The following is a 21,680-nucleotide window of genomic DNA, read 5'->3' as shown; positions in this document are numbered from 1 at the left end:
CGGTTCTCTGAAGGTCTATTCCTGCTGTGTGATCAGACAACCTGCTCCTGAGTGAACCCAGTACACAGCTTCAACCCCAAACTAAAAACGAACCTGAAAATCTGCTCAAAACAAACCAGGAGAAGGGCTGAGCGCACCTCCTCCGGGTTCAGGCTCAGGACTCATGAAGCACCCAGGAAATGAGCAGCCATCAAAGTGACAACATCGGGCAGCCCCCAGCACCTCCACCGGGAGCTGAGAACCCTCTGGACAGAGCAGCGGCACAGACAAGCCGAGAGTGGCTCACAGCGTGGCGCTCACAGGGTCGTCAGGTCACAGCACGCCACCCCCAAAGGCCGGAGGAGACTGCTCTCCAGAAAGGGTGACCAGACCCTATTCACTGGCAGAATCCACACGGGCTGGGTGGTTGTCGGGTCACTGGGCTGATGTCTTATTCTTGTGTTTTAAAAGATCGGAGTCAAAGCTAGCACCAGGCGGTGAGACGTTTCTTCAGGCCTCAGGAGCAAGCTACCTACCCCAAACATGGCCTCGGTCTCCATTTCTTTTGGGGACTTCTTTATACAGTACAGTGTCTGCGGTGGCTGGAGTGTGTCCCCTAAAATCCATGTGTGGGAAACAACCCCAGCTTTACATGCCAGTGGTGCCTGGAGGTGGGGCCCTGGGAGGAGATGAGGGTTGGATGAGGCCACGTCATGGCCAGAGGCTTGAGAAGAAGACAGACCTGAGCACAGCCCACGCGCCCTCCCTCTGGCTTGGTGAAGCCCTCCACAGGTCATCCTCCTCACAGCAAGAAGGCCTTCGCCACGGGAAGGCCTTAGCCACGTGCAGCCCTTCGATCTTGGATGTCCCAGCCTCCAGAACTGTGGGAAATAAGTGGCTTTTCTTTCTAGAACTAACCCAGTCTACAGGATCCCATTACACAGCTCCACAAAGCAGACGGAGACAGCATTTGCCTTTCGTGACCACTGAATACAGGGCAGCAACCCGCTCTTGTTCCCCTGGATCAGACACCAACAAAGGCAGGAGGTCTCCAGACAGTTTCTGGGTATGGAAATGACGGGATGCCCTCTGGTGAAATGGCAGGGCAGACGGACCAGCAAGCAAATTTCATGGAGAATGTCATCCCCCAGACAACGACCCAACAGCTTGAGTGGACCAGCAGGTCCCTGAAAGTCCGTGAGGACAACACGCGAAGGTACAGCTGATGCCCGTGGCTGCTCCTCCACATGCTGGCTCTCTCTCATACACACGGATTCCCGGTTCCATTTAATCTGCCTAGGTGGAACATCCCGGCAAAGCTACAGAGCAACCGAACAGAGTCTCTGTAGTCCAACAGACACTTCTGATTTCCCTGATGAGATAGTCAGCCCTTTTAGTTCACTGTCACAGATCCAGGTCTTAACAATGCAAATCAAATTTCACCTGATAAGCTAATCATTCAAAGGTCTACAGAAGTGGGCACTGATTGATTTAGACTGAAGAGTTTGTTTACTAAACACAGGTATTTTAAAATTAATAGAGTTTGCAATGCCCCAGATTCCTTCTGCCATCTAATTTGGGAAAACACCTTGGTTTTTAAGAATAAGCAGAACCGTTGTGAGGATCTCCTCCTAGGAGCACTGCTGTCTGCAAAAATCATTCTGGATCCATTCCCATCAAATTAAACCCAAACTCTAAAGCAGTGTAAGTCACTGGGTCCCCCAATACTGGGAGTCTTCCACCATTCCTGCAAACCATGCTTAATTCACAGAGTGAACCTCCTGCTACTAAGACTGCAAAGAAATAACCAGATTAAAGGCAAAAATATTCTAGTACAATTTCCAAAGGCCAGAAAGGTGTTTGGGGAGAAGTACAAATAGTACTTTCTTTGATTTTTGTTTTCCTTGCCTCTACACCTTTCACTCTAGTCCTATGCCCAACCCCAGCCCTAGGTCAGGGTGAGCAGCAACGCTAGGGTCCAGGCCAGCCTCTGAGCGCAGAGGACAAAAGGTCCAGTGAGGCAGGGTCCATGCTCAGAACCAGGCACAACACACTGGCAGCCGTCAGGAGAGAGACCTAAATGCAAAAAGGCCTGATGCTCCAACCTCTGGGGGTATTAAACACCAAACCCAAGCATCCAAGAAGAAGGAAAGCAGACAGAGTGAATCCAGCTCCCTGAACTGCAATCTGTTGGAAAAAACTGGTCTGATGGGTTAAGGATAGATGATGGCTGTTTAATCAAGTCACTGTCAAATTTAAGTTAAGATAATTTAAACAAATTTAAATTAAGATAAATACATGGATGTCCCTGAGTGAAGCCAGTAGCCTAGGAAACATAGCAAAAGTAGACAGGTACATGCAAGAATAGAAAGATTTGTCCTAAAATTCACGTGAAATTTCAAAGGACGCTGAAGAGGCAAAACAATCTTAAAAAAGAATAAAGCAAGAGAACTTGAATTTCCTGATACAAAGCTACAGCTACAACCAGAATGTTCCCCAAAATTCATGTGTTGAAACCTAAATGGAGTGTTCGAGTGATAATAAATCAGGAGGGCAGAGCTCTCATGGATGGGGTAAGACCCTGAGAAAAGAACCTGGATAGGTTCAGTCTCTGCCTTCCACCTTGTGCACACACAGTCTCCCTCCCCACCACCTCAACCAGTCGCCATAACAGGCCGCCATCTTGGAAGGTGAGAGCAGCCCCCATCAGATGCCAATCCTGTGGGCCCCTTGATCTTGGACTTGCCTGCTTCCAGAGCGCTCAGAAATAGTTCATAATTTAACCAGTTTTGAGTATTTTGTTACAGCAAAATAAATGGACCTAGGTAGAAATAGTAATCAAAGTACTGGTGTAAAGACAAACATATAGACACCAGTGGAACAGAATAGAGAACCCAGAAATAAACCTTCATATAGAAGGTCAAATGATTCCAATAAGAGTGCCAAGACCACACAGTGCAAAACCCCAACTGGTTTCAACAATCATTGCTGAGAACACTGGACATTAACAGGAAAACAAGAAAGGAAGGAAGGAAGGAAGAAAGAAAAATGAAGTTGGACTCCTATATCATTCAAAAAAATTAATTCAAAATGGATGGAAGACCTAAAAGTAAAGTCGATACCATACAATTCTTAGAAGAAAACATAGGTGAAAACTTCATGATACTGAATTTGGCATCGATTTCTTCGAGGGTACCAAATGCCCAGGCAACAGAAGAAAAAAAATTATTTAAACTCCATCAAAATTAAAAACTTTGGTCCATCAGAGAGTATTAGCAACATGTAAGGCAACACCAAAGAATAGAAAATGTTTGCAAATCCAGGTCTTAATAGAGATTGGTATCCAGATAGAGAATTTCTATAATTCAGCAAAAACAAATCAGTGAATTAATCATAAAATGGGCAAAGGAGATCTCACATTATACTACAGGCCTGTAGTAGCAAAAACGGCATGGTACTGCATCAGAATAGGCATGAATGGAATAGAAGACACAGAGACAAACCCACATTTTTACAGCCACCTGGTACTTAACTAAGGTGCCAAAAATATATATTGGAGAAAAGACAGCCTTTTTAATAAATGGGTACTGGGAAAACTGGATATCTGTGTGTGGAAGAATGAATTTAGAGCTCTATCTTTCACCCTGCACAAAAGACAAATCAAAAAGTATCAAAGACTTAGAAATTAGACCAGAAACCCTGCAACTACCAGAAGAAAACCCAGGGTCAACACTCCATGCATACACCTTCCTCAACAAGACCCTTAGGCTCAAGAAATAAAACCAAGAATCAGTATGTGGCTGGAATCACAGGCGAGCCCACCACGCCCTGCAATGGTTTTTGTTCTTTTTACATGCAGGCCCCTTGGTCAGAAAAGACTTTGAAATCCGCTCTAATCTCCAGTAACCACATATCCAGGCAGTGGGCAAGTGACAGGAAGCAGCTCAATCTGGTCTGTCACCATTTTTTTACTGCTTTGAGCTAAAAATGCTGTTTACACTTTCACATAGTTGTGGGGAGAAAATTAAAATGAGATTTTTATGACATGCAAAAATTAGGCAGAATTTAAATTCCAGTGTCCGTCAATAAAGCTTATTGGGACCTGGCCAGGTCATGCACTTCCACACTGTTCAAGGCAGAGCTGAGGAGCTACCAACAAGACTACATAGTCCACCAAGACACAAATATTTACTGTCTGGCCTTGAGCACAAAAAGTCACCAGCTCCTTTCTAGAACAGCCTCAAGTACTCCACGAATCTTCAGAAGGTTCCCGAATTTCCACATTTCAGCCTCATTCATCCAACAATCACTTACTACTAAGTGCCAGCCCTGCACCCAGGACAGCAGCAGAGGCCAGGATACAGAAGCAGGCTGGGCGGAGGCTGTCCTGGTCTTCAGGGAGGCTCTAGACTGGCCCAGACACCCAGGAACCACCTGGTCACAGGCAGTGTTCACGTGTCCACAGACACAGGGCATGTGGTGGGCAACACACTGGAGGGGCACCTTAGCCAGAACCAAGGCAAGTGTCCAGGGGAGAAGTCCGGTCCAGAGAGGAGCAAATCAAGTAGAAGGAAGGGAGAAGAGGATGGCGAGGAAAGGTGAGGACCAGACAGGAAGCCCGCTCTGGGTTGAGACGCCGTCTCTCCCGGACAGCTCGAGGACCTGTCTGGCAGGCCAGGCTGCCAGGAGCTGGGACCGAGGCCAGGTCAGGTCTGGAAGTCCTGCTGACCTTGTAAAGAACCAGCTTCCACTTTGTGTCCCTCAGACCCTCACACCTGGATGAAGGCCTGGGGCATGCTGGGGGCCACCAGGCTGGACTTGGGCTAAGCCGGCAACGAGTTCCAGCGTCCTCTCTCACCCAGGTGGGCAGCAGCAGTCCAGCACCAGGAGCACCCCTGCCCTCCAGAAGCCAGCAGAGTGCATTGATACTCACAACTGCTCTTCAAACCTTAAGGCGTTCTCAATGGAAAGTTGCAGATGAAAATCGGTGACATCCCAGCTGAGACTTTTTAGGTAGTTAGGATGCAGTGTCTATATTTCAAAGAAAGGTCTCAGGCTTCTCATTATCCTTATTGTCACCCTCTGATCACTGGGGTTCCATCAAGAAGATAAGACAAACAAAAGAACTCATAAATTCCAAATAGGCCGTGACTCGTCAGGCCACCAGCCCTGTTCAAAGTCGGACTCACAGCAGGTGGGAAAAGAGATAAAGCTGACATCCATCTTGAAGCAGAAAATCCAAACCCTGCCACGTGGATTTGGAGTGGCTGCCCGGTGCTGCTCCAACGCGTGGTTCCATGTCAGGTGTCAGTGGCTTTTTAAGAAAAAGCTGAAACTCAGCTTCAGGCATTTGCAGAATTTATCACGTTTGGGCCCCAAACCACCAAGTGTTCTGATTATTGAAGAAGGGGGAGTCTGCAAGAGAGCAGCCGTGGTGGACGGGACCGTTCCGCAGCATGTGATGACACTCAAGGCCACCACTTGTCACACACGCACATCACTATAACAGGCAACTTCCATGGAGACCCTTTCCCAGACCCTGGATGACAAGGCAGTGCAGGCTGCTCCATCCTGCTTCAGTAAAACCAAATCCCAAGTGAGACTGGAGATGTCAAGAACTGTGTGTGGAACCTGAGCTCCCAGGTCATGAACGCTGGGGCTTGAAGGGTAAATAAAACAACTTCCGGGTCACGCTCGAGAAGGCTGCCTGGGAACTAACTCCCACTGGAGCGGCTGAAGTCAACCCCCAGCCGCCGAACACCTTCTACAGAACCCTGTCTCCAAGGGAAGCCGGTTGAATGAGCGCGTCACCATCGACAGAGGGACTGAATCCCACTTCCCTGCACTTCTGAACCCGAGTGTGCGGTTCCGAGGGCCCCATGAACAAGGGCGTGCCTCCTCCACCTCTCTGCACCCCCCACCAGGCCAGCACCCAGGACAGGAAGCCACACGTCCAGCCCAGGAAGCACAGAGCTCCCACCGTTCCCTGTGGAACCCCACGTGTGCAGGAAGCCGCGGCTCCACAGGACACACCGAGAGCCCACTGGTGGTGACCAGGGCCTCCCACTTCCTTACCCCTCTGACAATGGCCAGAAGGACATTCTGAAGGGTGGGCAGGACCATTTCTGCTGCTTGGCACATCCCACAGGAAGCGCTGATCCCCACAATCCCCACAACCCAGGTGCCTGCCTGGGGCACTGCAGGCGCTGGTACCTGTGCTCCGCAGCAAGAACAGGGGACACCGTTGATCAGCACTACTCGTGTCCCCAAAGCTCAAGTCCCATTTTCACCTCCAAGAGCAGCAAACCTGAACATCCCCACAGAAGCTGCCACAACCTGGGAAGCCCTGCCACTCGGGGTGGACCCAGGGTGCTTCCAGCCCCCGGCATTCTGCTCCCAAAGAGGCCTGCAGACCCCCACCACACATCGGGGTCAGGCCATGGGAAGTGGACAAAGGGGCAGGCACCGCCACCAGGGTCCCAGCACCAACTGGACCTTGGAGCCGGCGGCTGCAACACTACCCAGGAAGCTCCCAACACCAGCTGCAAATGAACTAAATGGCAGGAGGAAAGGCACAGAGGCCAAGGATGAGATTCACCCTGGCCTTCCAAGGTCATACCCACCCAAACACCAATCAGCAGTCCACGCACAAGACCCCGGGCAGGTCCTGGGCTCTGCAGGGCCCACTCCACTCCCATTCAGCCCACGGTGCTTCCTTGTGCTCTGCTCAGGCCTGGTCACCTCTGCTTCCCTCGCATCCTCATCATGCCCCCAGGTTCGCCAGGAGCCCCATCGAGGAAGGCACCCAGGTAGCCCACCACCCACATGGAGCCCTGACCCCTTCTTGGGCCGAGAACGAACCGCCTGCATCCTCAGGCTTGCAGTGGTGACCCTGGCCAGTCCACTCCGCCCTGGGCTATGCCAGAGAAATGCACTGATGCCTAACAGGTCCTGTGTTGACATTCAGTCCTCAGGACGACAGGCAGGGGTGGCAATTACCACCACCCTCAGTCTACAGACGAGTGAACCAAGGCACAGAGGTGAAGTAAATTTCAAAAATTACACAACCATAGAGGAGCAAAGCCAGGTTCATCAGCCCAACTGCAGACGGCCTCTGAGCCCTCTGGAGTGCAGACCCATGACCACCAGCCATAACAGCACCTAGCGACAGGAGAATCGGCTCAATGCGCATCACCTTGCAGGACTTCCACCTGCACCTGGCGGCTCCGCAGGGCTGGACACCTGGTCTCCTGCCAGACAAGACTGGCTCCACGTCTAGAGCACACTGTTCCCTGGACTAAGAAGCCATCCTCAAGCAAGCCGTGACAAGGCCTCCAGTGAGGACCCCCACAGCCAGGCCTCTGAAAGCATCCTGACCAGACACCCCGTCACACCAGCCTGGCCTCCACAGCTCAGAGTGACCGGGCATGCTGCTCGCGCCCAATGGCCTACCCAGATGCAGGAAGAACAGGGTTCTCCTTCGCTCCTGGTCAGCTGGGAGCTGGAGACTTAATAATGTTGGACGAGTCCACAACTCCAGCAGCACAAGAGCTCTCGGGACACAGCTCTTGGCAGGAACCAGAGCCTCAGAGGGTTGCAAACAGGCCCAAGACTTCATCTGGGTCTCAGCTGCACCCTACGGTCTAAGATTCACTGGCACCTACCTTCCAATGTCACATGCAGTGTCCTTGCATGCATTCCAAGACCCCAGTGGACACCTGAACCCAGGACAGCACCAGAGCCCAGACAGACTGAGTGTTCCCCACACGTATGCGCCTACACCAAAGTTCAGTTCGTAAATTAGGAACAGTAAGAGACTAACAACAAGAGGACACACTAATAGAACAATTATAACAATATTCTGTAAGTTGCACAAAATTTTTAATTGTTTCTGGAAATTCCCATTTAATATTTTCAGACTTCCGCTGATCACAGGTAATGAATCCACAGAAAGAAAAACCTTGGTAAGGGGGGGAACTGTACTCTGCACCCATGTGTATGTACTTAGAAACACCCAGAATAACCCCAGCTACAGAAGGCTGAGGCAGAAGGATCACAAGTTCACGGCCAGATGGGGCCATGTAGTAAGACCCTGTCTGTAAACCTAGAAACATAAAAAGGGCTAGGGATGTAGCTCAGGGGCAGAGCACCCCTGGGTTCAATCCCCAGGGCAGCAGACTGCAAAAACAAAAAGAAGAAAAAATGTACCAGGATACCCTGGATGGGACTAAAAGGCATCAGGGGTGATGGACACTTGCAGTGGGACTGGGGACAGCCAGGGCTCCTCCCGGCTCTGTGCCTGTGCATGAAGTACTTAGGGACAGAAGCCTGTGGCCGATTCCCAGCCAGGCAGGCAGGCTACACCAAACACGGAGAGACAGGCTCAGTGCCACCACTCCATTTCTCAGGGCTGGTGACACATTCTCAGCCCTCAATGACTCTGCGGAGGTCACTGGCAGGAGCAAGAAGCCCATGAAAAGGCTGGTTAAAAACAAAAGAGGCTGCCACATCCAGAGAGAACCTGTCAGCAGGTGAAAGGCAGTGCCTGGGAACCCGGCAGCACTGCCACCGGGCCGGGGCCACCGCGATTCTTCACACTCCGTCCTTAAGAAACGCTGTCACCCAATCCTTCATCTCCAGGGCCTCAGATCCTTCACTCTGAAGGCTCATTCCACGTTAATCCCACTGCCAATAAGTCTCAGAGATGGAAGGGGAAATGATGCAGGCCACGTGTCCCAGCCCTGGACCACATCTGGTCGCCCTGGTAACTGACAGTCAGAGGAAACTGCCAAACGAGCACTTGATCTTCTGTTCATCTGGAAGCCACGGGTGAAGGGGCGGGAATCCCAAGGGTCTGGGTTTCTGTTCATGGGTATTTTGAACCTTCCACTACCCTGTCACCACCCACCCCAGCCCCGGCCCTGCTGGAGCTCTTGCCCACCTGAAGGCCCTGGACAGGCAGCCGCCGGGACATCGGTGCAACCCCACCACCCGGCCCACCCTGCCCACCAGAAGGCTGGGTTCCCCGTGAGCCGTAAACCAGGGCTCCCCCTCCCTCACCTAGGCCTCTCCACGCAGGTGGGCTAGTCGGCTTGGGCTACTGATGACAAAATGCCGTAAGCCGGGTGTCTTAAAAGCAACAGAAATTCATTTCTCCCAGTTCTGGGGCTGGAAGTCCAAGCCTGAGGTGTGGACAGTCAGTCCTGGTGAGACCTGTTCCCTGGCTCATGGTGGGAGCTTTCCTGCCAATCAGGGCACCAGCCCCTCAGACCGCCTCACCTCTGACCTGCCCACCACCTTGGTGACAGGGTCTCACTGCATGAACCTGAGAAGACACAGCACTCGGCCACTGCACATGGGCAGCAGTTGTTCTGAAAGCCGGGTCATCTGGAGAAAGCCTTTCTTCATGTTTGCACCTTTCATATTGCTTGTATTTTTTTAACAACTACCACATACTATTATTACAAACGTAGCAGCCATTATGCTAAAACTAAAGGACCCCAGCTCTAAGCCAAGCCCCAACAACCGTGGCCTGCAGGACAGATCAGGCCCCGAGCTGGGCTTTATGCTGCCCATAAGCTAAGAAGGCTTTTTGGCTTCATTTTGAATTGAGGCAAAACTCATATAATATAAAATTAACCATTTTAAAGTGTATAACTCAAAAAATCAATCAAGTGTATAACATGAGAGTCACTTAGGGTTTAGTTGGTCTGTCATGTTGCACAGCCTCGTCCCCACCTGATTCTGAAGCACTATCATTACCTCTAAAGGGAAGCCCACGGCGTTAAGCCCCCACCCCCAGCCCCTCCTCTAACACTCCCCATTCACCTGTTCCTGGTCTATGCACCTGCCTCTTCTGCACAATTCACATACAAGAATCTTACAGTACGTCCTTTCATGACAGGCTTCTTCCCCAGGTCCCTCCATGCCACCGCAGGTGAGAACCTCATTCCTTCTTGTGGCTGAGGGACAGTCCATTGTGTGGACACACCACCTTCTGCTACCCACACACCAGCTACTGGACATTTGGACTGCCTCCATCTTTTCGGTATCATGAATTGTGTTGTACATTTGGGCACAACTGTTTCTCTGAGTGGTCATTCATTCTCTGGGGATATTCCTAGGAGCAGAATCATTACATCACATGGTAGTGCCATGTTTAACTTTTTCAGAAACTGACAACCTGTTTTCTGGCTTTTATATTTTTAAATGGTACCATTTTCTTAAGTGCTCATACAAATATAAGGAGCATCTCAATTTTGCCCTTGCAAGGTCCAGATTGCTGGTCATCTGGGACTGGACAGAAAAGTGCGCAGTCTCTTTCTCTGAACAGAACCTTCTCCTGCCCCTTCAGCTGTCAATGCTTTATAATTACAAAGCACTCAAGCATATATTAATTCCTTTTATTTCTTTAGCTTTTTATCACATTTGGTGGGTAGGAAAAGCTGGAGGCTGAGTCTGCAGGTGATCAGAGACACGAGAGCTCTTCAGAGCCTCGCTGAGGCCCTGGAGCGGCTGAGAGCTGGAGCCAGGACTGGACCCACCATCTCCCTCCACAGACTTGGGCTTCCTTCCATTCTCCAGCCAAGAGGTCAATGCAGTCCAAGTGGACCAACCAAGTGTCCACCTTATTAACAGGCTTTACGAAGGCCTCGCGTCAACCCTGGGGGTGGAGAAAACTTAAGGAAGATTCTAGGACCAATAAAGTCCATCTTCACACTGAGATGAAATCTGGGCCTCACCTTCCTGTGTAAGGTGTGCAGGGACCACACCAGGTAAAGGGGAGAATGCACAACTCAACCTTGGCACTGTCTGGCAGAGGAAGCCACCAACTGCTCCCAGGGGCTGTAGGACACAAGCCATGGAACTGCAAGGAGCAGCCCAGGAGGAACCCTTTGCCCAGCTTGGGTGGGACAAGACCTGAGCCTGGATAAGCTACGGGGATAGAAATAAAGGGCTCTCCGGGCCGTCAGAAAAGCATCTGCAAATGCACTGTGGCCAGCCAGAAGACATGGCATTGAGCTCCTCACAGCCATGTGGTTAATGGCCTCAGAGCCCTATGATATCCTAGAAACAGGGGACACCAGCCAAGCCCCCTTCCTCCTGTCCACAGGATGCCGTCATGTGGTGCCCCCACAGGCTGGTCCTCACAGCAAACCCCCAAGAAGAATCTGAAGAAGCACGGCAGCCTGTCGTGGTGCCGGAGGGCTGGAGACGCACCCCTGCCTTTGAAAAATGGGCAGCTAAACACACATGACGTCAGAAGGACTTGAAATAAATCTTGCAAAGTTAATAGAAGTGCAGCAATTTGGAAGAAAAATAATCACATTTCCCTCCTGCTAAATCATTATTTGCCCCTGGTAAAGTCAATTATGTTCAAGAAAATAAGGTATTATTTTAGAAAAATAAAAAAAGAGGTTTGCTAAGTGCCTTTATTCCAGCAAAGACTCCCAGAGTGACAGCTGGGTCCCTGTCCGCAGGAGGGTCTCCAGCAGCCTGAGAGAACTCTTCAGGGAACACTGGCCTGCTCAACAGCGTCCCCCAGGGACCGCCACATCCTCCCTGGGACCTCTACCCAAGCCCCGCCTGGTCTCTTGGGGGAAAACAAAGTCAGCTCCTAAGAACCATAGCTAGCGAGGAGCCAGGCAGAGGGCCCAAACTCCCTCTAGGCCTCTTTCCTCCTTCTCCAAGTCCCCTCTGCCCCTTCGTGCAGGCTTCTAACTTTTCTTCCCCAAAACAGGCAGTCCCCCCTCAGGAGGACTGGGCTGAGGAAGGTTTTCACTTCACAGTGGTGCAAGCCAAGGACAGTCAATAGACTCCGTGCTGATAATTTGCAATTTGGACCCCTTCTGGGGGCTAGCAGTATGTGGTCCAATCCCCAGGGTGATGCTGGGCAGTGGCAGGGAGCCGCAGCTCCAGGGGACCCCGCCATAAGGAGGGTGAGCAACAGACGCTTCGCTCCAGAAACGAGCTGCTGGGCGAGGTGCTGGGCAGGCCCAAGCACTCAGAGCCTTTTTGATTCAACAGAATTTTCAACTTGCACTAGATTTATCAGGGTGTCACACTGCCATAAGGGGCACTGGTACCCAGAAGAGGCCTTGCTGCCAATATCCCAGCAATGAGAGTAAACGGCACCTGGGTGATCAGTGGAAGCCCCCTAGGGGACACCTGGCCATGTCTGAGACATTTCAGGTTGTCCCAACTAGAAGGGGAAAGTGCTACTGGGATCCACTGGGCATATGCTGTCGAGAATTCTACAAGGCCAGGACAGCTCCCCGCAACAAAAAACTATCCAGACCAGAATGTCAACCGTGCCAAGTGTGAAAACCCTACTTGACGTGAATTAGCTCACTTAACCCTCCCACCATCCTCACTGGACAAGAGCGCCACCTACTCCACAGCAGGGCTGAGCACACACCAGAAGATGGGGCCCCGTGAGCCCAGGCTGTGGGATCTGGGAGCAGTCCCCCATGCACCCTGCCTACCACCAGGCGGAAGTCCCTTCTTTGATTGGTGACATTGAATGTTCACACTTTGCAAGAGCACAGCTATCGATGGGCAGAGCGGGGTCCTTCCCATGGAGATCCAGGGCATCCTGCGGCAGCCATGGGCTCCTAACAGCTCTGCCCCATGCAGGAGAACTCAGGCCCTGGCCACAGAATCCCACCCCAGAATATGCTTGGGGGTCCCCTGGCTAAAGAAGCCAGGAAGGGCAAAGCACAGCTCCGTGCGCTCTGGGGTCTGCAGGCCTCCCTCCACCTGCTCCTGTCCTGGTGCCCTCTGTGCTCCCACCCTCTCCCTACCCGCTCCTCAATCCTCCTGCCTTGGACTCCCAGGCCTGGGGACTGGCTTAGGGATGAAAACTGGTAAGAGATCCACAGTTCACTGTCTACAACCCAAAAACCCCACTAGCCTAACGAGAATTCACTTGATGGCCAAGCCCTGGCCTGCGCCGAGGGCTAAGTGCAGCTGTGCATGTCCCCTCGCCAAGGCAAGCGGCAGCCTCACGTCTGTTAAGGCTCTGGGTGTCCACCGGACCCGCGGGGCGGTCTCTCTCACTGTGACAAGCCAGCATCCTGACATGCTGCTGGCCTCGAGTTTCAGAAAGGAAAGGAGAGCTGTGTGTGCCACGAGGGCAGCTCTGGGCCACCAATGCCAGAGAACAGAGCCGCATGCAACCAGGGAGGCAGGAGGGGAGCAGCTTTCCCACGTTCTTTCATTTCTCTGTGGTTTAAAACTACACGTGTACAACTCGGGCTGGGACATACACCCCCAGGACCACTCTCTCCACACCTGGGTACAGCGGCCAGGCTGGCGGCTTATGCAGAATAGTCGCCTGCTCACGAGTACTCAATTACTAGACAGCTTCCCTCGTAATAAAAAGTTACAAAGTTGTGGGGAAAGTAAAGCTCACGATGCCCTTCCAATTACAACAATCATCACAAATCACCTATTTTCTCTGTAGTAAGTTAATGTAGTACTTTCGCCTGTACACGGGACGTTGGCGAGTGCTTCCCAGCCAGCTCCTCGAATGCGCCACTGACCCGCCTGGGCACAGGGAGAGGCGGGCACTGGTGCTCCCACCTGTCCTGTCTCTGTTGAGGGTCCTGAGCCTCCGGGAGCAGCGAGGAGAGCGGCTGGCCTGGGCTCCCACCAGTGCTCCCTGCCCACACCATAAGGCCCCCAGCTTTAGGTCCCACAGGCAAACGTCACCACCCTCCCCACACCAGCCTCCTCGTAGACACAAGGGCTGTTTCAGAATGTAAGGATTCCACTCTGGGAAGAGGCAAAACCACACCAAGGAACAAGACCCGGCTCTCATTTGCAACAGCCACGGGAATGGGGTCCAGGTGTGTATACGCTTTTGGGTGGTTAGATTAGGATCCACCAGGTCAATGCAGAGAAGACTCCCCACACCCAAAGACCACTTGACACCTGCCGGACAAAAGTCGAAGAGCACACACCAAGGGGAAAGGCTGCACTGCACCATCTCCAGACTAGTGGGGACATGAACCTCTGTTCTGCGAGTGACTTTCAGGGATGAAAAGGTAAGAAGATTAAAGCCTCTGTGCTGGATACCAACAATGCTAGCGGGTCCATCCCACATGCTTCGATAACGGGAAACACAAGACCGGACAGGTGGGGGAGACCACCTGGTCCACACTATCCTCTTCCTGCAGAGCAGGCGGTGCCACAACACTCCTGGGCCCCACGTGCTGAAGGTCTGGCCAGGGACTGAGGTCCAGGCAGAGGCTCATGAGCCCAAGGAACAGCCACCACATCATCCCCAGCCAGGAAGAAAAACTGCTATGTGCCAAGGACAAAAGGAGCCGGATCCCTGAATAGCCTGGCAGAGCAGAGCCTGCGCCCTGCCTCCTTCCCTCCCCGCCCTCTTGGATCATGACACCAACAAAAAACAAACTTTTATTGTAGAAAGCCAGGAAAATACTGGGCTTTTTGTTACAGCAGCTAGCCAACCCTAATTCAGGAGGGAAATCACTTTTGCTACATTTATATATAAAAGTTCACCTCGTGTATCCAATTAAGTTCTATCACTCAAAATGGCATAGAAATTCTGCACCACACTGCAGAGCAAAGAGCAGCAGATCACGGCTCTCAACAACTCCAAACAGCAACTGCACCAGGAGAGAGACTATGCAGCATTTCTGTTGAGAGATTTATCCAGGGAGCGTTCAGACCTCTGCCTTCACCTTGCCCTGCAATTAGAACTGCAGCCCTGACCCGACCTCAGAGCTAGTGTTAGAATTCTAGGGAGCTGTCAATCTTCACTCCTCCTGCAGCAGGCAGAGGCTTCAGCAGCAACAGGCTGCCACTTACAAGCCATCGGCAAAGGATGGGCTCAGCTCTGATCGGGCTCAGACCAGGGGCCAGGTGTGTGTGGGTCACCTCTCTTAATCCTCAGAACTGCCCACAGAGGTTGGAATTGTCACCAGTTTTACAGGGGATAAAATGGCTTAAAGTTAATAACTTGCCCAAGGTTACTTGGCTAATAAGAGATGAAGTCGGAATCAGAACTCGGATCTCTCAACTCCAAAACTGAGACCTTCTGACAGAACAAACCATATGCTAAGAGAAAGCACCTTTGTCCCCTCAAGGCACCCAAATGAAAAATTTAACAAGCTGACAGACATCAGCTGGGGTGAAACCATCTGCCTTTTGAAGGCAGGGTATGCCTTCTGGGTGCCCAGCTCCCCTCCCACAGGCAAGAGTGGGTGCCTGCCAGCCATGCCAACAGCGCCTGAAAGGATCAACAAGCCCTGCGTCATTTGTCACAAGCCAGGCTCCTCCCCTGTCCCCTTAACTCCCCAAATTCAAGTGTTCTTATGACTGTTCCAGGCCACTAAGCGCATACACAGTGTGACAGGGACAGGAGCCAGCCCCCTGCAGCCCCACGCTGACAGAGCCCCTGAGTTGCAGGGCGGCCCCAGAGGTCAGGAGGCATGCCACACCGGCTCCTAGGGCCACCCTGCCAGCACTGGTAGATGGGCTCCCAGAATCTGAGGGAGCCTGGCCACGCCCCATGCTACAAAAACAGAAAAGCCAAGAAAGTGGAAATAAACCCGAGCTGGGCTTGTCAACAAGGAGCACTGAGTGCGCTAAAGCACAGACAGGACCCGTTCCTACAGCGCCAGGGGCCCAGCCAGAGAGACGCGCAACTTCCTCTTGGCTCTCAGACTACCTGGCGGTATTGTCCTGTCACCAACTTGATAACAAGGAGTTTCCAGGTCTGAACACAGAAACAAATTAGACTCGAGTAAAGGAGTGGCTTAGACTGGGAGCCACGCTCCTTAGCTCCCAGGGTCCCCATAGCACCCTCACAAGGAAGAACAAAACCCAGACTAGCCCAGACGGAGGGCATCTTCAGATGAAAACCCTGCTGTCATACCCTGTCTCCGCTGAGTGTGAGCCCCAGACCCCGTGCTGGCCTACTAAGCTCAGGGTTGCAGTCTCTCCGAATGCAACCGGGGTCCTCAAAGGGTGGTCAAGTTCAAATGAGGTCTTCAAGGTGGGGCCTAACCCGATACCACCAGTGTCCTTGTAAGGAAAGGCGGGCAGGACCAGATACTCACAGCAGGAGGCAGGGGAGATGACCCTCTGGTAGCCCACGTCGTTCATGCCCCACCAACGTGCATGGGGACGGTGGCCCACAGACTGACACACCTCTGCACACTGACTTTAATGACAGTCCTCTCCTTCCCAAGTGCCTCCCCTACATTCATGAAGCCACCTCACACACAATGCCACGGCTAGCTGAGTACTGGCAGTGCCAGGCTGCCCTAGGAACACCAGTTCCTGGACCCTCCCGTCAACCCCCCCATTGGCAAGCCAAGCATTCCACTCCCTTTGGGAAGAGGTGGAAACTAGGCCAGAGAGCTTCAAAGACTAGCCCAATTCAGGTGACACCCAGACTCTGGCCCCTCCCTGGCCACCTCCCAGCTGGCTGCCTCCCTCCAGCCCTCCCCCATACCCTGAGGCCATCTGAAAGGCGACAGGTGATGGGATGGAGGTGGTGTGAAGAGAGCTGGCCCTGCCCACTCTGCCTCCCCTCCTGGCCTCCTCAACCTGGATGCAGAGCCCTTCCCCAAGGAAGGACAAGACCCCACCAGGTGGCCTCCAGAGAACTGCACTGAGCAAAAAGACAGTCCCCAAGGTGGCACGCTGCGTAACTCCATTAACAGGCTTTCCTGAAATGACAAAGTATAGAAACAGAGAAGAGATTTGGGGAGGGGTGCGTAGGGAGGTGGGCGCAGTCACGAAAGGGTAGCGTGAGGGTCCTGTGACACAAGGGTCTGTACATTAACCGTATCCATGTCAGGACATGAACTTGTTGGAAATTCATAATGAGTACATGGCTCCAATGTTCTTACAACTGCATGTGGTGCTAAGAGCTTGGAAATACAAGCTTAATAAGAGGAAAAGAAGGAGAGAGGGTGGGTGGGTAGGCACGCACAGGCTCCAAAGCTGCTGCACAGGCCAAAGAAGCAATCCTGCTCTTCCTTCCACTGTCGGAACCCAGAGGTGACATGTAAAAAAAGAAGGACTGGCACACCCTAAGACAATCCTGATCAGACACCCAAGATCCTGGAAAAACACTGATACAACAATAAATTTAAAACTTTTATGTTTCCAGACTAAAATCAAGTTTGTGGAAATAGGACATGCCTTAATTTGATTTCTCTGAAACTCTAGTGAATGGAGATGCCTGCATATCAATTTGTTTATGATCAAATCTAATTTCTCTCCCAAAGTAGCAGCTTGCTTGCTACTCTAGATAACAGAAACAATCTCTCTGGCACTTCCAAATTTCTTCTGGCATTACACTATCCCTAACAACAATCAGTGATCATCACTCAGCCACCGTCACCACAGACACATCATGCTCCCCACACAGAGCAGACAGACGTGACTTCCCCCGAATCCAGGGGCAAAACTCACATAAGGATATCAACTTTCGAAGGAAATCACTTTACCAGCCACTGTGATGGCTAAATCCAAACAGGAAGTCACTGGCTACTATAATGCTAAATTCTGTGCTTTATTAAATAAAAAAAAAAAATAGTGAAAGTATTGCTTTCGTTGAGTAGTTGGCACATCTCAAACCCGGGCTCTGCCACCCTATCTCACTTGAGTCCTCCCCAGTCTGGAGAAGGCAGACTTAGATCCACTTCACAGATGAGCAACCGCAGGTGAAGGAAGGGCGAACAATTTGCTCAGAGGCTGCAGAATGAGTAAATGCCAGGGCTTCACCATGACTGTGCTACTGAGGCCCTGTCCCCTGCTGGAGAGCTTACTTGGAAGAGCCAGATGACAAACACTGGGTTCATTATCTCCAATCAACCTAATAACGGAGCTCAAGGGCAGCAGGAGATCCTACCCAGGCTGCCCTCCTCCCTTCTGCCTCTGTCTTCCGCTGCTGCCTTACAAAGTACCACATGCTGAGCAGCCCAAGATCACACTTCCACGGGTCAGATGCCCAGGAGCTCAGGCTCCGGGACCCAAATCCAGGTACTGGCCAGCAGCTCTTATCAGGAGGCACTGGGAGGAGTTTATTTCCAAGCTCATTCAAGGTGCTGGCCGAATCCATTCTTTGTGATTGGACTGAGGTCCCATTTCCTGGCTGGTCGTCAGCCAGGGGTCACCCTCAGCTCCTGAGGCCTCCTTCTGGTCCTTGCAAGTGAGTCCCTACATCTGAGAGCAGCAACTGCCCCCTCCAAGGCATCCCAGGCTTGGAGTCTCACTCCCTCTCCTATATCAATCCTCCACTCACTCCCTCTCCATGACCACCCAGCCAAGGACCTGGGGCTTCTGAAGAGCCAGGATGGTCTCTCCCCATCCAAGGCTGAAACCTCGGTCACATCTACAGAGACCACTTTGCCATGGATCAGATGATATTGAGGGTCTAGAAGTTGCAGACATCTGTAGAGCCATTATCCTGCCTTCCATACCCTCTCTGTGCTCAGGTGTACCTCCAGTACATGCTTTATCTATTCATTTAATCCAAGGAAGAGGATTCAGGAGAACTTCATCTTACTGGTATCAGAACATGCAACCCTGCTGAGCTTCGAGGTGATGGAAAACATCATCTGGCCCACCCCTCAGTGTGACAGCTGCGACAAGGTTTATGCTTGCATTAATAAGCCAGGTCCCTAAACATGGCCGGCCACACTCAGACCCAAAGTGGAGGAGGGGCAGAGTCAGCAGGTAAGTTTCAGCCCCCAGTGGGATAAATCTGCCCGCCCAGCGTTTCTTGCTGGAGCCACAAATCTGGGGTGTTTACTTTTTTCTCAATTTTACAAAACAAATAAATAACTGAAGTGTCTCATTTGCAAACAATGCTCCTACCAGATTCCAAGTACTTGCAAACAATGAGCTGTGATTCATGTTTCCAAATGAGATGGAGTTTTATCATTTTCTTTCCCCTCGTGATTCATTCATGGGCCAAGTGGCCTAAGTGGAAGCATGGCCCACCCACCAGAGCCCCAGGAGGGAAACACAGCCCTGTTGTTAGGCTCCCAAAAAGAAATGCAGAGGTGGCCAACTCATTCCCCCTTAGACAGAAACAGCCATCACCTACTGAGAACAGATCCCTGCATCTCAGGGCCAACACCCTTCCCAGCTGCACCTGTCCTGAAAGCCAACACCACGTGAACTCCCATGCAAGAGGGAGCCTGGAAAGCAGGATCCTGGACGCCATCCATCCCTGGGCTCAGCGCCCACCCTCCCCGACAGGCGCTGATCCTAAAAGTCTTCCAGAGGCTGACTTCTCAGCTGGTTTATGACCCCAGTCTGGTGAAGGGGAACGCAAACCCACCCTCCCCTCCACTGGACAGTCATTCACATTCCTTGCTAGAATTTCCGGGCAACATCTCATATACTTTTCTCTTGGGGAACTTTCCAATGCAGGGTTTTCTTAAAATCAAGGTGTGATCGAGTGGTGTGATGTTAGAAGCCTCCACCCCGAGTGCTGGAGGATCTTCTGGAAGGCATGTGACTTAACTGGGAAGGGCACGGCCAGGTTCTGGTCCACTGCTGGTCTAATCCGGGAGTGCTCCCCTGGGTCTTCTCTAGATGGTCAAGACACACCACCGGGTGCTCACCAACACCACCCAGGTTGCCCCCAGAGATCACAGAGAATACCAAGGTCTCTTTCAAAATGTGATGTCCCAAAGAGAAGGCCCTGCCTGCCCCATGAGCTCAGGACATGGTGGCTGATGGAGCATAGCAGGAGTTGAGTGTGAACACCCAGGGACTAGGGTTCCAGTCCAGAACCTGTGGAGTACTGGTGGTGTAAGGCAGGGCAAGCAATCCCCAAAGCAGGACTGTCACCACACCCTGAAGCTCTCTCAGTTGGACTCTCCATCTCAAACCTCCTCCCTTATATGCAGATTGAGAGGGCCCAAGTTGCTGGATACACTCTTGGTCCTTGATGAACCCTAGCTCCTGCGCCCACCTTGGGGACGACTGTGCCTCAGTTCTGAAGCAAGGAGACCTCACAAACGGCAAATGCAGAGCAAGCTGCCAGTGGGCCCAGAGGGGACAAAGGTTTCCCCAGGACTGTTCCATGGCCACTGCCTAGGGTCACCTAACAGAAACACCTGGAGTTCACAGAAAGGGGCAAGCCCTGAGGACGAGAGCAGAGGAGCAAGGGTGGGTGGGAAGACTTGAAGCAGCCCTGGAGAGGGTGGGCGGAGGCTCCCGGGGCAGAGCTGCTGTGACAGGGCACCTCGGAGGGCACCCTGGACCAAAGGGCAAGCTCCCAAGGGGCCTGCATGTCAGGCCCATGTGGCCGGGTGAGGGAGCTGGGTAAGGACCCTGCGGGTGGTGTGGCAGGAGGCAAGGGAGACTGGAAGATCCCGGGATCCCTGGGAGCCGGCGAGGCGCTGCACGAGGGGGCGAGCCTTGAGCGGGCAGGAACCCGCAGGCCTCGGCAGGCCTGGGGCAGCGCGGCGCGCAGAGCAGCAGGCTGAGGGGTCGGTTTGTTTTGCCACCGGGAAAGGCGCGCTCTCAGGAATGTGTACTAGGGTCACAACACAAACTTGCAACCCGACTCCCTCCACCCGCCTCAGGGAACGACAAAGAGGAGCAGGGCAGGACCAGGTCCCCGCTCTCGCGAACCGGTCTCCAGCCCGAGGGTCGCCCCCTGGCCGGGGCAGGACCACCCAACGGCACGCAGGGGCGACCCGCCAGCGCGGGCGGCGCGGGCCCTCCCCGCTGGGGAAGAAAAGTCTAAGTTTCCAGCGCTGAGACCTGAATCTGCCCATCGCGAGCCGCAGACGCCCAAGTTCGCCAAAGAGGCGGAAAAGCACGAAAACAATGACCCCGGTTCCCCGCGCGGGCCCAGCGCAGCGGAGCGCGGAGTGGGGCAGCCCGGGCCCCGGGAAGCTCCGCCGCCGCGGCGCGGGGATCCGCTGTCGCCGGAGCCCGCGGGGAGCGGCGCGCCCACCCCCGCCCTGCGCGCCCCGGCGGACGGTCGCGGACCGGGGGCGCGGGCCGGGGCGCGGGCGGGACGCCCCGGGAGCGCCGCCTCCGCCCCGCCGCGGCCGGCAACAGGCTCCGCGGCGCCACCCGTCCGCCCGCCCGCCCACCGCGGCCGGGAAGGGGACGCGGGCCGGCGCTGCTCACCCACGCCGTATTTCTCCTCCCGCTTGGTGGGCACCCAGCGCGTCATGGTGCCGCGCGCCCCGCGCCGTCCGGAGCCGCCGCCGCTCGCGCAGGAAACTCCGCGCCTAGGCCGCCATTTTCCATCCCTTCGAGCCGCGACAGGATGGGGAGGAAAAAGTTTGCGGCGGAGGCGGTGTCATGTGGGACGGGGCGGGCGGAGCGTCGCGGGCCGGATGGGAAAGGCCGGGAGCGCCGGCGAGAGGCGGGACGGCCGCGGGCTGCGCGCCCGCCCCGCTGGCCCCGATCGCCCGCCCGGCCGGGCCCGCAGCCCCCGACCCGCAGCCCCCGGTCCGCAGCCCCCAGCCCGTGGCCGCCGCGTGGAGCATATGGGGCCCCGCGGGTGGCGACGTCTTGCTCTCCGCCGTTCCCCGCGTCCCCGCAGCCCTCTGGCCCATCTCGTCCATGACAGGGGCGCGCCCTCGCGAGTGGGGGGCAAGCCTGCGGGGCACTGCGCGGCGGGGCCAGTCTGGGGCTGTGCTGGCCTTGGTGGAGAGCCCAGCGGCAGAACCCGGAGGGCC

General features: G+C 53.6%; 1 protein-coding gene across 2 annotated transcripts in view; it reads right to left on the bottom strand.

Moving 5' to 3' along the window:
• Positions 1-21,273, bottom strand: part of Dock1 (dedicator of cytokinesis 1) — a 441,986-nt gene extending 420,713 nt beyond the window's left edge. For both annotated transcript variants that reach the window (XM_026384205.2, XM_026384206.2), the window contains exon 1: positions 21,124-21,273. In XM_026384205.2, the coding sequence (XP_026239990.1) occupies positions 21,124-21,169 (46 nt within the window). In that variant the 5' untranslated portion in view covers positions 21,170-21,273. The remainder of the gene's footprint in view (positions 1-21,123) is intronic.
• Between the last annotated feature and the right edge of the window lie 407 nt (positions 21,274-21,680).

This window comes from Urocitellus parryii, chromosome 5 (genome assembly GCF_045843805.1).
Source record: "Urocitellus parryii isolate mUroPar1 chromosome 5, mUroPar1.hap1, whole genome shotgun sequence".
Lineage (NCBI taxonomy): Eukaryota > Metazoa > Chordata > Mammalia > Rodentia > Sciuridae > Urocitellus > Urocitellus parryii.
Note: the sequence above shows the minus strand (reverse complement) of the source record. Positions and strands in the feature narration are given on the sequence as shown.